General features: G+C 39.0%; 1 protein-coding gene across 1 annotated transcript; it reads right to left on the bottom strand.

Moving 5' to 3' along the window:
• Positions 1–1,539: 1,539 nt before the first annotated feature.
• Positions 1,540–12,422, bottom strand: ccnl1a (cyclin L1a). Its single transcript, XM_074641677.1, has 10 exons — positions 12,030–12,422; positions 11,774–11,848; positions 9,662–9,771; positions 7,551–7,671; positions 7,273–7,337; positions 4,666–4,765; positions 4,411–4,515; positions 3,674–3,927; positions 3,434–3,532; positions 1,540–3,153 (listed from the first exon to the last, which is right to left on the bottom strand). Exons 1-10 carry the CDS (start codon positions 12,267–12,269, stop codon positions 2,676–2,678), a joined length of 1,647 nt encoding a protein of 548 aa, XP_074497778.1. The 5' UTR covers positions 12,270–12,422; the 3' UTR covers positions 1,540–2,675.
• Positions 12,423–12,690: the final 268 nt, after the last annotated feature.

Here is a 12,690-nt window from a genome sequence, read left to right as displayed (position 1 = left end):
GTTGAAAGATTTCATGAAAAAAAACGTCATAGTATGGTACTGTATGTCGAAATATGTTATGAAAAAAAAGTCATCGTATAGTATGTCGAAAAAAGTTATGAAAAAAGTCATAGTATAGTATTTTGAAGAATTTCATAAAAAAAAACGTCATATAGTATGTTGAAAGATTTTATGAAAAAAAAGTCATGGTACAGTATGTTGAAAAATTTCATGAAAAAAGTCATAGTATAGTATGTCAAAAAATATGAAAAAAACGTCATACTATAGTATGTCGAAAGATTTTATGAAAAAAACGTCAGTCATCAAAAAATTTTGTAAAAGAAAATAGTATAGTATGTCGAAAAAAGTTATGAAAAAAGTCATAGTATAGTATTTTGAAGAATTTCATAAAAAAACGTCATAGTATAGTATGTTGAAAACATTTATGAAAAAAAAGTCATAGTATAGTATGTTGAAAGATTTTATGAAAAAAAAAGTCAGTATAGAATGTTGAAAAAATTTATGAAAAAAACGTCATAGTAGTATGTTGAAATATTTTATGAAAAAAAGCCGTAGTATAGTATGTCGAAGAATTTCATAAAAAAAACGTCATAGTATAGTATGTTGAAAAAATTTATGAAAAAAGGTCATAGTATAGTATTTCATGAAAAAAGTCATATTATAGTATGTGGAAACATTTCATGAAAAAAGTCAGTCATAGTCATCGAAAATTTTCATGAAAAAAGGTCATTGTATAGTATGCCAAAAAATTTAGAAAAAAAAAAATAGTATAGTAGGTCAAATAATTTAATAAAAAAAAAAAGCCATAGGATGTCGAAAAAAGTTATGAAAAAAGTCATAGTATAGTATTTTGAAGAATTTCATAAAAAAAACATCATAGTATAGTATGTCGAAAACTTTTATGAAAAAAACATAGTATAGAATGTCGAAAGATTTCATGAAAAAAGTCATACTATAGTATGTCGTAAAAATTTTATGAAAAAAAGCCATAGTATAGTATGTTGAAAAAAAATGAATTGAAAAAATTCATAGTATAGTATTTAGAAAAGTATATCGGAAAAAAGCCAGAACGGACAAACCAATCACTGGCTCTCGTCGGCCACCGTAGTTCTCCTCCACACTTGGCATGCGGGAGAAGTTTCAGTTGATTGTGATCTGCAACTCTAAATATGGTTAAGACTGCTGGAAGACACGGGCACTGGTATTAGTAAGGACAACAGCACCCTCTGGCGGTCATAACACAAATGTATAGGATTATACTCCCTGCAATACTCAGCTTTACATTTAGGGTAGATATGATTCAAATCATGCTCATCTTGATTTTAACTCTAACTGTGCCTGTTTACAAGAACCAGGATCTTGAGATGAGGGCTTGAATCACGTCGCCCCCATAATGCTCATGAGCAAAAGATTAGGTGTACTTAGTATTGAATACAAAACCGATAGTTTCTTTACTCTGCTTATTACACCAATTAAATTATATTGTTCAATAGGATTAATTTAGTTACAATATGCACCAATTCAATAAAGACCATACAGTTCAGTGGCATAACTCATTTATTGAATAAAAATTGGACATGAACACATGCAGACTAAAAACCAGTGTAACAAATTGACAACCCTAAAATTTATGAATTCAAGTCTGCATCCCCTGCTGTAAAAAAGAAAAGAAAAACAAGTCTATTACCAGTCAGCTTTTTTGAAACTGTACAAAACGGCTTTAGCAACATATATCTGTCCAAAAAAAAAATAAAAGTTAACAAAAAAACCACTTGCCCACCAGTCCCTTAATGTGCAAACATATTGATCTTTCCTGAATGATCGCATTTCTTTTACATTTGTTCACTCAATCGTTCCACTGAGCAGTTCGCTTTTATAAATCAAAGCGTTCACATTTTGTCAGCAGATATCGATCCATCTTTACACTGTAAATAAGTTTCTTTTTCCCAAAGTCCATAACTTTACATGTAAAACTAAGAACATAAGGGTAGGCTAGAGAGATGGTGGGTGTGTGTGTGTGGGGGGGTATCATGGGAAAATGAAGAAAAACTTATAAGAGGAGAGGACAGGTCTGGGACTGATGTCACACTGCATTGGTGCCTTTCCTCAACCACTGATCATGTCTGACCTGGGTGGAAAAAAAGGCTAGTAAACCTACAAACAGTCCACTTAATGCTGGTACATACTGCTGCAGCCTGGGTTCCTCAGATGCACATGTTCAATCTTTAATAACACAACATCAACAACCTCTGCCAAATATCAGCTACAGGTGTGCTGTTGTGTAGAGGAGTCAAATTATTCTATCACCAAGACATTCGTACATGCAGAAGCTATGTGTAGGATTTAGGCCTCCAATGTTGAGGTAAAACTAAATGTTTTGTTATTTGGCTTAAGCCAACAACATTCCTGTAAATCATATGGTTTAAATGGTAATTTTCAGGATGCATATGAGAAACCCAGACACCCAACTATGTTGGTATTAGACTGGTAATATACCCAAAATGAAACCAAACTAGGCAAGTTCTCTCAACCATGGCAGAGGTGCAGCATTTGGCAGTCAACTGTATTCAACAGCATTAAGAGAACACGCCATATCTGGTTTTGTTTTGAGTATACTGAAAATACGTCAGTGACTATCAGTCCTAGAGCTAGCCTGTGTCTGTCTGTGTGTTGTCTCAGCGGCGGTGACGGCTATGTCCTGAGTGCCCACTACTGCTGTGGTGTTTGCTCTTGTGGCCACGCTCCCTCTCTCTGTCCCTGTCGTAGGACCGAGACCTCTCCCTCTCTCTCCTGTCTCCTCGATGACTAGCTCCTCTCTCGTGTTTGTGTTTCTTTGTAGAGAGGTCGAAGGAACTGCGGTCTCTGTCCCTCTCCCGTTCCCTCTCTCTGTCCCGTTCCCGGTCTACTTTCACCGGAGTGCGGGACCGCGTCCGAGAACGTGAGCGCTTCCTCTTGTGACCGGATCCTCCGCCTCCACTGTTGCTGTGGCGCCCGCTGGGCTTGGAGTCGCTATTGCCATGGTGGCCGGTCTTGGACTTGAGGTGGGGGAGGAGGGGTGAGGGCGGATGTCGCCGTGGCGATGGACTGCGACTGTGAGAGCGGGAACGTGAGCGAGAACTGTAGGTACCTGAGCGACTGCGTCTGCTGTTGTAACTGTGGAAGCAGAAGAGAAAAGAGGATGGTGAGGAATACATCGAGCTAGTTAAACAAAAGCAAGTATGTTAACACGTCCCTCATACATTTAAAGATTTTAACTTTGACCAGTACAATCAAACTTGTAGATATCTTGAAATACAATTACTAATGTTATTATGGCTATCTTTAATAACCATTCTGACTAATGAGAATACAATTTTGACGAGGAAAAATGCTATAACAGATTTCAAGCGTTACTGTAACGGCTTGCCATAATTTACATTGTAAATGAACTTACTGTCTGCGAGGGGAGCGGGATCTAGACCGGGAACGCGTTCTTGAACGAGATCGACTTCCGCTCCTGCTGTTCCTCCCGATCTTCACGTCTTTCCTTAAGCTGGGGGGAAAAAAGGAGAATAAGATTAGGCTTGTGAAATTAAAAAAGACGATAAGTGGCGTAATAAACATCACTTACTGATTATTGACTACTGCTGTAATATCCTCATAATAAAATACTGTATGTGTGTATGTTTCTTACCCGTTGTGTGGACTCTTGTTGGCCTGAGTCCGGTTGTCTGGCTCCTTCTTAATTGGTTTGAGGGTCTGGGGATTTGGGGACTTCTCCTCCACCTTTGCCACACTTGGGGAGCAGGGTTTAGAAGCAGGAGAGAAGCCACCCAGTGTGGACAGTGCAGGGGTACCATCAGGGTTCAGGCCTTTGAACTTCAGCTTGGCCTCTGCCAAGAACACCTTCCTCCGCTCCACCTCCTTCTCCAGATGGTCATAGTTGGGCTGGAAAAGGAGCAGGGTTATTGTAGCAAACTGAAAACTAGAAAATAAACAGTGAACATTTTTTTCTTGTAAACTGGAACTAAATAAAAACAAAATCACTAAAAAACTAAACTGAAACAATGTTGCCTGTGTAAAATCTAATAAAAATTCACCTTAATTCATTTTCAGTTTTAGCTTTAATATATCACTACCAAAAAAGGAGACGGCGTTAATTTCCTTCAACTCTCGGGATATTTAAACACAGAAACTGAACGGACTTGACCTTCCAGGAGATGGTGCTATGCCGCAATTTTGTTTTTTGTGACAGGCAGTTTCCCCGATGGCTTACAGTGAAAGGAGTCTACACCAGTGTCGTTTACAGCTTTGTAGACCAATGAGATGTGGCACATTTCCACAGGTTAACAGACAACGTCTAAAATTATTGTAAATCGCATTATAATCCAAGATCATCCCAACACTGAGCTCTCTCTCAAAAAAGCATACCTTCTTCCTGGTGTAGAGTTTTAGGGTGGTGATGCAGACCTCTTTCACTTCGTCCTCACTGGCTCCAAACAGCAGGAACCAATTAGGTCTGGATGGCAGCGGTATCTGGGGGAAAACGGGCACAAAAAGTTATGATTTGGAGGTATGATATTGTATAACTACAGAGGATTTGAGGTGACGACATTTAGTTCAAAAACAAGAAGATGCATTCGTGGCAATGTGAAAACCGGTTTCAGATAAACATTTCCTCTTTACCTGCAGGGCTCGGGCAGCGAGGAATATGCAGGCACATGCGATCGTCTCGGCTTGGAATCTCACAAACACATTTGTCCTCAGGGTGTCATTCATGTAGTTCCTATGAAGGAAAAAACAACACATAGAAACAAAAACATAGCATCTTCTCCACACAAAGCCACCTCTCACCCATACTTTCAAACGTGTCACACTTTTAACCGCAAGTTGTTACTGTACGTCAATAATCTGCAACATCTCTTGTCTGTAGTGCCAACTCCTAATCAGGGCTTTATATTTATCTCTATTTTATAATGAAGATTTAGATTTTTCATTCCTGATTAAATCCTAGCTAATTCTTACAACTAAGACATCTTCACCATCCAGAAATTTGTGGTGGGTAATTTCTTAACAAGCATCAACGCTAACTGCTCACTGATAAACTGGAGAATAGTTAACGGTTAGTGGATTTGACCATAGATGCACTGACGGCATCAAATTTATCATAAGCCCTGATAGCCATAAAGACGACAACAACAGTTACACATTTGAAGTTACACAGTACTGAGGTGCGAAATGCATTTTGATCTGTCAAATTTAACTTTGTCCATTTCTCTCTGGGGCATCCATGGGAGTGCTGTATGTCACAGGTAAAGCATGAAGACACAAATGGGAAATCATCTACTGAAGACCTGCCAAGACCATTATACCAAACTATGACCGGAGTAGCTGGATCAAGAGTAATGATGATTGAGACAATGACACATGCCTTGTAGGAGGGGGGGTTGGGGAGCATGCAGGCAGAAGGATGCAACACATTCACCAAGAATGCAGTTGCCACTCTCAGATTGTTGTATCTGAAGGAATAGGGAGACACGGCATGTATGATGGCATGCACAACAGCTAGATTGTGTGAGTCAGTGGCATGTTGATGTAATCAAATGATGCAACACTGGTTTCATATTCTGACAACAGATTGCAACCTTCACATTGATTGTAAGGCTCAACGGCAAAACAGCTTAACTTAAAATAAATGCTTTCCAGCGCAGTAAGACCACTGACCGCCTTTGTCTGCAACCCCATTCCACTATGACTTTTCTAGAAAGACATTAGTTGGCAGTCTATGTCTCACTACTTAGGCTGAGTGAAATCTCTGTGCTATAAACAGATTGGGTCAGTGGGTTGTCTGGGACACTGGGTAAATCAGATTAGCCATGGGGAGAGTTAGGAAAAGAGGAAAGACAAAATGGCCAGGATGTGAATCAGGCAAGAACAGGGTGGTGTGAGCATCTATGTCCTTAGAAACATAGAAGTCCTAGAGACAAAAAATGTGTGATAACAAAAAGATGATGGTAAAAACCCCGATAAACTAACTTGACACTGATCCCATTCAGATTATTATCAGAAGGAACTACAACCAGGGAAAAATACAACTAATCACAAAGCAGTGAAACCTCCTTTGTACTGTGGTGACACTGTGTCAAGTTCCACCCATTCAAATTATATGTACTGCTCCACTGGAGGTTTGTCGCAAGTACTTAATGAAAACCTGCCGCACAGGGATTACTTCCAGTCTAACCTGCCTTGAAATGACCTGACCTGCACTTTGGCAGGTGAGTGTTACACTGCTATGCCAACGCTACTATAGATAACACAAGGTCGCTGGATTCTGACTGCTGCGTGAGTGAGACAGGTCCTCGGAGGCAAAACCTGAGAGCTGGATCAGCCTGTAAGACAGACACATGTCTGGACACCACGTCAGTTGGGGACAGGACACAGTATACAACTGTAAATATAAAAAAAAAATAGGCAGGTAAACTGGTCAAAAAAGGCTACTCTGCTGTAGCTAAGTTTACTTCATTGCTAGATGCAAGTAAACTAGAAAAACGTCAGAATATAAATATATACGTAGCTACTTAGCAAAACTGGGTATTACAGTTGTAGCAAGACCAAAAAAATACAAATCCTTTTGGACACCAAAGAGAAAACAAGACGATGTTGGCTGTTGGGAAAGGCCCGCCCGCCCCCTTCAGTGAATCTCGGCATTGGGATTGGCTGTCTGGAGAGGGGCAGCCAGCCAATGGGGGGAGCTTCCTGAGGTCATGTGGTTGGAGGAGGCAGAGTTCAGAGGTTCTTTATGTGACTTACCAGCATGGACTACCCTTTAATCAAAGAGTAGAGAGAAAGGACAAAGTTAAACCAAGTTCCCTGGGCACCGCAAATCAAACAGACTTTACAGCAAAGCCATGTAAGGGCAGACGAGAGTGAGACACGTAACAGGTTTGCAATAAAACAAATTGCTCGATCAGAAAAAAAAAAGAGGTGGAAGGGTTAAAATGGAGTGAGGGAACGTCGCAGTCAGACCTGGGCGAAATGGTTGTTGAATGCTTTTCAAATTTGTCCTTAAAAGCACAAGGGGCACTTGAATTCCACTTATCTGACAGGTGCTGTTTTCCACATATGGGGTGTGTCCCAAGATCCTGGCACATAAATCAAGTGCTCTTCAAGTGATTCAACCATTTGAAACTCGTTCAACTGCATTTTTAGCCCAGGTCTGGTGGCACTTCTTGCAGACATGACACAGGTTGCTGCTGTGGGAGATGGACAGTGGAGATCTAAGAAGGAACTTACCAGGCGGTCTGGACCAGCGTCTGGTTCTTCTCACATTCAAGGACTTGAAGGTACATGACGATAATCTGGAATCATAAAATGAGTGTACATTAAAAACACAGAAACACCCCCAGGTGTGTCATTGTTCAAGCTCAAGCCTGTTCTGAGAAGTGAGACTAGTGTGCTAAAGCTGCTTCCTGTGTGGTTGCATCTGCATGGCGGAACACCCTTAAAGCTGCAATAGCTGAACTACACTGCGCTACCCAATGTGTATAGTTATGAGTGTGTCTTAGACTCACCTTGTGAGGATGCTTGACATGCACACAGAAGCCCAGCTCCTTCAGGATCCGCCGTTCCGCTTTGATGACTTGGTTTTTGGTATTAATGTAGTTCTGATCAAGTATCAATGAACTTGGAGTCCTAGTTTATAAAGGAATCAAAATAAAATAATGTTTCCCCCTTTGGAAATAAAAATAATAAAAGAAAGTGCCCTTCTGATTTTTTCTGAACTCTTTTTCTTTTTTCCCGTTTCAACCAACTCAAAGCAACAGGTCTAACTGTTTGCATGCCTGACAGTTTGCTGGGGTTTGTGGACTCCTGTGGTTCCAGTGAAAGCATATGGGATTTGTAGACAGCCCTCGACCTCATTCACCCTGTGTCACAGCTTTAACAGAAATATCAACTCAGACCATCGCGCAAAACATTTCACAATCTTCAAATGTGAATTTTAAAAACGCAAAACTACTATCATGAGATGTCACAAATCATTCTCACCTATTTTAATGTACTGTATCTGTCAGTATAATTAATACTGTAACACAAACCACTGACTACTTGACTTTTGTTAATAGTACAGCTGGATATCCAGACTTGAAGACAATATCAGAAAAATACAGTTTTCTTTGTCCAATGACTACATTTCACCTTCACTGCAAACAGGATACTGTACCAACCTACAACATATCTGCTGGTTAAACACAGATTAGTTCAAATGCTACTGATGCAGACAAACAGATCTACAAATAGCAGTTTTATAGCAATCAGTAAAATACCTCACTTTTCTAAAATCAACGACTTGGACTAGATGTATTCTGATCTATAAATATATGTTCATAGGTGGTGTGTCAGCCTCCTTATTATGAACTATCAACCGCCTACATTATGTACTATTCATGATATGTGATCTGAACAGCTTTCTAACACTTCCTACACTTGTGAGTAGTAATTACGCAACTTAACAGTACCGACAACGATCAAATTTCAAATCAAAATGTAGTATTTTGACGTCTCAAATAACAGAAAATTAAATGTGAATACTGTCATGCCACAAACCACATGCATGGCAAAAATTATCAGTGGGATATCTATTACTAAACATGACACTTTAAAGTCCAAATCCACATCTAAAAAACAGACTTGCTACAAGTGCATCATAGTTACTGGTACACTTACTTTAATGTTGATTCAAATTCACTGTATATAACGCCAAACTACTAAAGCTATAGTGCATGCACTGACCCTAAACAGAACATTACCCGCATGGACTTAAGTATCCAATAATTTATTCTAACTTCAACGGACAAGGTGATATTTCTATTAAAGCCATGAGTTGGCGAACAGTTGGTGAATGGGGTTTTACTCTTGAAGCACAAACAAAATGCAGAGTGAGGAGCAGTCAGTGAAGAAGACTACATTACCCAAGGGTCCGCAGATTGACGGACAGATACCCAAAGCTTAAGATTGAACCACAGGAGTCCTCAAGGCGCCCCGGGGGCCAAGGACCTTCGGCCAACCTGTCATCCCCGATCCCAGTGCCCCACGGTGGCTCAGACCACGGGCGTCTCCAACAGGAGGGGGGGTGGGGTGGCCCTGGGGGAGGAGAGACCCCCTTGCATCATGGTTGTCATGCCGACTGCTTCATCTTACGTACCATTCCACATCACCCAGGCTTTGGTAAATGTAGCTGGTCGCTGTTAGTTGGTTGCAAGGGAAAAAAGAAGCCAAGTTAATGCCAAGGTCTAGAGTATTGACATGAACAGATTTCTATGAAGACAAAGGCACACGCAAATAAAGCAGTGGTGCCTTGTCTTACAATTTAAAAATGCACGCCAATTTTTTAAAGTGAGTTTTTGTTGAGGTATAAATTTCAGTGTAACATCAAACTGATGTTTTATGTAGACAATTACACTTCTGAAACTACCAGTGAAGCGGAAACTGAAAAGTTTTAAAATGGTTTAGAGTACATGGATAAACAGAAGAGCACTTTCACAGCAAAAACACATCATCATAATACAACATTATATTGGATAAAACCAATGCAATGCAATTTATTCCATGTAACAAAAACATTTAAGAATTAAAAAAAAAAAAAGAAGATAAAAAGAAGACTGGATTCTATGTCGAAACTTACTTTTTGCCTCTCATCTGTCTCAGGTGGTGGAAAACATTGATGACGTCTCGTATTCGTCTGGGCGCTTCCTCAATCTTGGAGGCCAAGTTGATACAAGCCATGGCAACAATCTGGAAAGAAGATGATTGAAGCGAAAAGTTGGTAGAAAGAGTTCCACAACGTAAGACATAAGAGATGCAGAGATAAGAGTGCCCACACGTTACTAGTAGATGTGACAAAACATATAGCAAAGAGACAGCTTTTGCCATATTGGTGGTAGGACTGGCTGATATGGCCAATATATTGCCCAGTCCTATATGCTAGCTACCATTTCAATATCTCTGGGAGAATTATATCATTGTAGGAGAAGCTGTTTTAAAGCACTGTTAAATATATGCATCACTGTGTTTGTACATCACATGGTGCGATTGAGCATTTACCACTTCTAAAGACCAACACTTGAGGTTTGCTTTTCTCAGACAGACCAATTAAACATATATATTAAACTAATTGCATTACTAGGATTAATTTTAGCTAGTTTGCAAATACAATATTTCTGATAGGATCGCATGATTTATAAAATCACATTGACCAGCCAACCAACAACCATTTCAATTTAGAAAAAAAGGTTTAAGACTGACTGTAAGGTACATTTGCTATATTTTCAATACTTGTGGACAGATAATGCACTATACTCATTTTTAACAGTCTCTTCTGCACTTTTTAATAGTCGTGTATCACAGTTGTTACCCTGCACTATATATAAGTTTGACTTCTACCTACTCCTTTACGGGCACTATTACTCTTGTTTTGTTTGTTATTATTTTGTATCTGTTTTTATTTATTTTTATGTTTGAAATCTTTTATCTTGTATATTTTTTATTTTTTTTACTTTGCACTACTAACTTTTTTACAGCCTTTTTACTAACATGTTTTGCACTATGGAACTGTGATGCTGGAAACTTGAATTACCCTCGGGATCAATAAAGTTACTATATACCTACCTATCTATTACTTTAGGTCTTCCACTAAATAAAAGTAATACTATTTTGATTCAGTGTTATTTCATAAAATTACATTGACCAGCCAGCCAACCAACCACCATTTAAATTTAGAATAAAAAGGTTTAAAGACTGACTGTAAGGTACAATATTTTCAATACTTGTGTATTACTTGGTCTTCCACTAGATAAAAGTAATACTATTTTGATTCAGTGTTATTTCATTAACTTTGGATATTTGACTAGTTTCATATTGATCTTAAATAACATTATATCCACCTCTTTCTTTGTCTTACAGCATGTTAAACTCTGGTAACGTTGTCGACAACTATTATCTATCCATCTATCTATATATATATCTATATATATCTATATCTATATATACACATCTATATATCTATCTATATATATATATATATAGATAGATAGATATATAGATATATACACATCTATATAGAGATATATATATATATTACTTGAGGACTTCCACTAGATAAAATTAACAATATTTTGGATTCAGTGTTATTTCATTAACGTTACTTTGAATGTTTGTTTTAACAGTTTTATTCATCTCCTTGTATTTTTATATCTGGTATATTTTTTTTGTACTTTGCACCACTAACTTTTTACTAACATGTTTGGCTAGAAACTTGAATTTCCCTCAAGATCAATAAAGTTACTATCTATCTATTACTTTAGGTCTTCCACTAGATAAAAGTAATAACATTTAGATTCAGTGTTATTTCATTAGTGTCACTTTGAATGTCTGATTTCCTTCATATTGATCTTAAACATTACATCCACCTCTTTGTCTTACAGCATGTTTAAACTCTGGTAAAACTATCATCTATATCTATTTATTACTTGAGGATTTCCACTAGATAAAAGCAATAATATTTTAAATTCAGTGTTATTTCATTAGTGTCACTTGATTAGTTTCATATTGATCTTCATCATCCCCCTCTCTCTCTCTCTCTCTATCTATCTCTCTATCTCCCTCTCTTTGTCTCCAGCATGTTAAACTCTGGTTGCCATCGACAACATGGCGGCCATGAAAACGTAACCACAACGTGAAGCCTGCAACACAACGAAGCTATAAAACCTCTCTCAACCTGCTCTCACACACAACTCACCTCAAAACTGTGCTTGACGAAGGACTTGGAGTAGAAAAACCGATGGAACAGCACTTGCCCCGTTGCCATTGCGACCTGGAATGCAGAAGAAACGACAGAAACAGAAGCGCGTGACTTTCTTGTATAATCCGGCCTAACCTTGCACAATGGACCCGCCGCCATTTTGGCTCAACCACGCCAACGGTATGAAGAAGAAGCAGGCCTTTACGGCGTTAACACACGACAGTAACGCTTTGTAAATGTGTTTATGTGTTACCTGCGGTAGTCGGAGGAGAATCCCAGCCGACTGGATGAGCTCACAGCCGAGGATGCGGAGGTCTGTCTCGGTGTTCAGGTCGAGGCCGTCGAGCATTGACGGAGTCGGGCTCAACCGCTCCTCCGGGATGAGCGAGTTATCGATGGTGAGGTAAACCTCCGAGTACACTTTGTCACCGATGAGGATGCCATCGTTGTTTGTGGACGCGTTCGAGGAGACAGAGAGAGGACCTGCGGCCATCTTTCAACGCACGAAAAAAACACAAAAAGATGTATTAAAGGCGATCAGTGAAAGAAACAGGAGCAGCTCCTCGACGGAGAAACGACGGCGGCGGCGGCGGAGGAGCTGGGTGACTGACAAAGTAGCTGACGTCACCAGCACAGTTTCACACGCAACATGTTTTTGTGTGTACATCCGCGGTGGTTTGTGGTGGTGATATAGTTCCTCAATATTGAGCCGTTTTGGACATTATTTTCTTCAAACATTAATCATGTTTTATACAAATAAATAGTTAATAAACAGACTAGTTGACCTGAGATACAATAATCGCTTTTTCCATTACAGATGGTATATTATCTCATGCTGCCTTCACAAGCTTCATGTGAACTCAGTTTTTCCAAATTCATAAGTATTTTACATGATAAATAATGACAAAATGAAC

The sequence above is a fragment of the Sebastes fasciatus genome, chromosome 7 (genome assembly GCF_043250625.1).
Source record: "Sebastes fasciatus isolate fSebFas1 chromosome 7, fSebFas1.pri, whole genome shotgun sequence".
Taxonomy (NCBI): Eukaryota; Metazoa; Chordata; class Actinopteri; order Perciformes; family Sebastidae; genus Sebastes; species Sebastes fasciatus.
Note: the sequence above shows the minus strand (reverse complement) of the source record. Positions and strands in the feature narration are given on the sequence as shown.

Coding starts and splice junctions, on each gene's coding strand:
- ccnl1a (XM_074641677.1), bottom strand. CDS start 12,269: ATGGCCGCAGGTCCTCTCTCTGTCTCCTCGAACGCGTCCACAAACAAC. Junction 4,766..7,272: donor ACGCTGGTCCAGACCGCCTG/GTAAGTTCCTTC, acceptor TTTCCTTCATAG/GAACTACATGAATGACACCC. Junction 4,516..4,665: donor TCGCTGCCCGAGCCCTGCAG/GTAAAGAGGAAA, acceptor GTTTTCCCCCAG/ATACCGCTGCCATCCAGACC.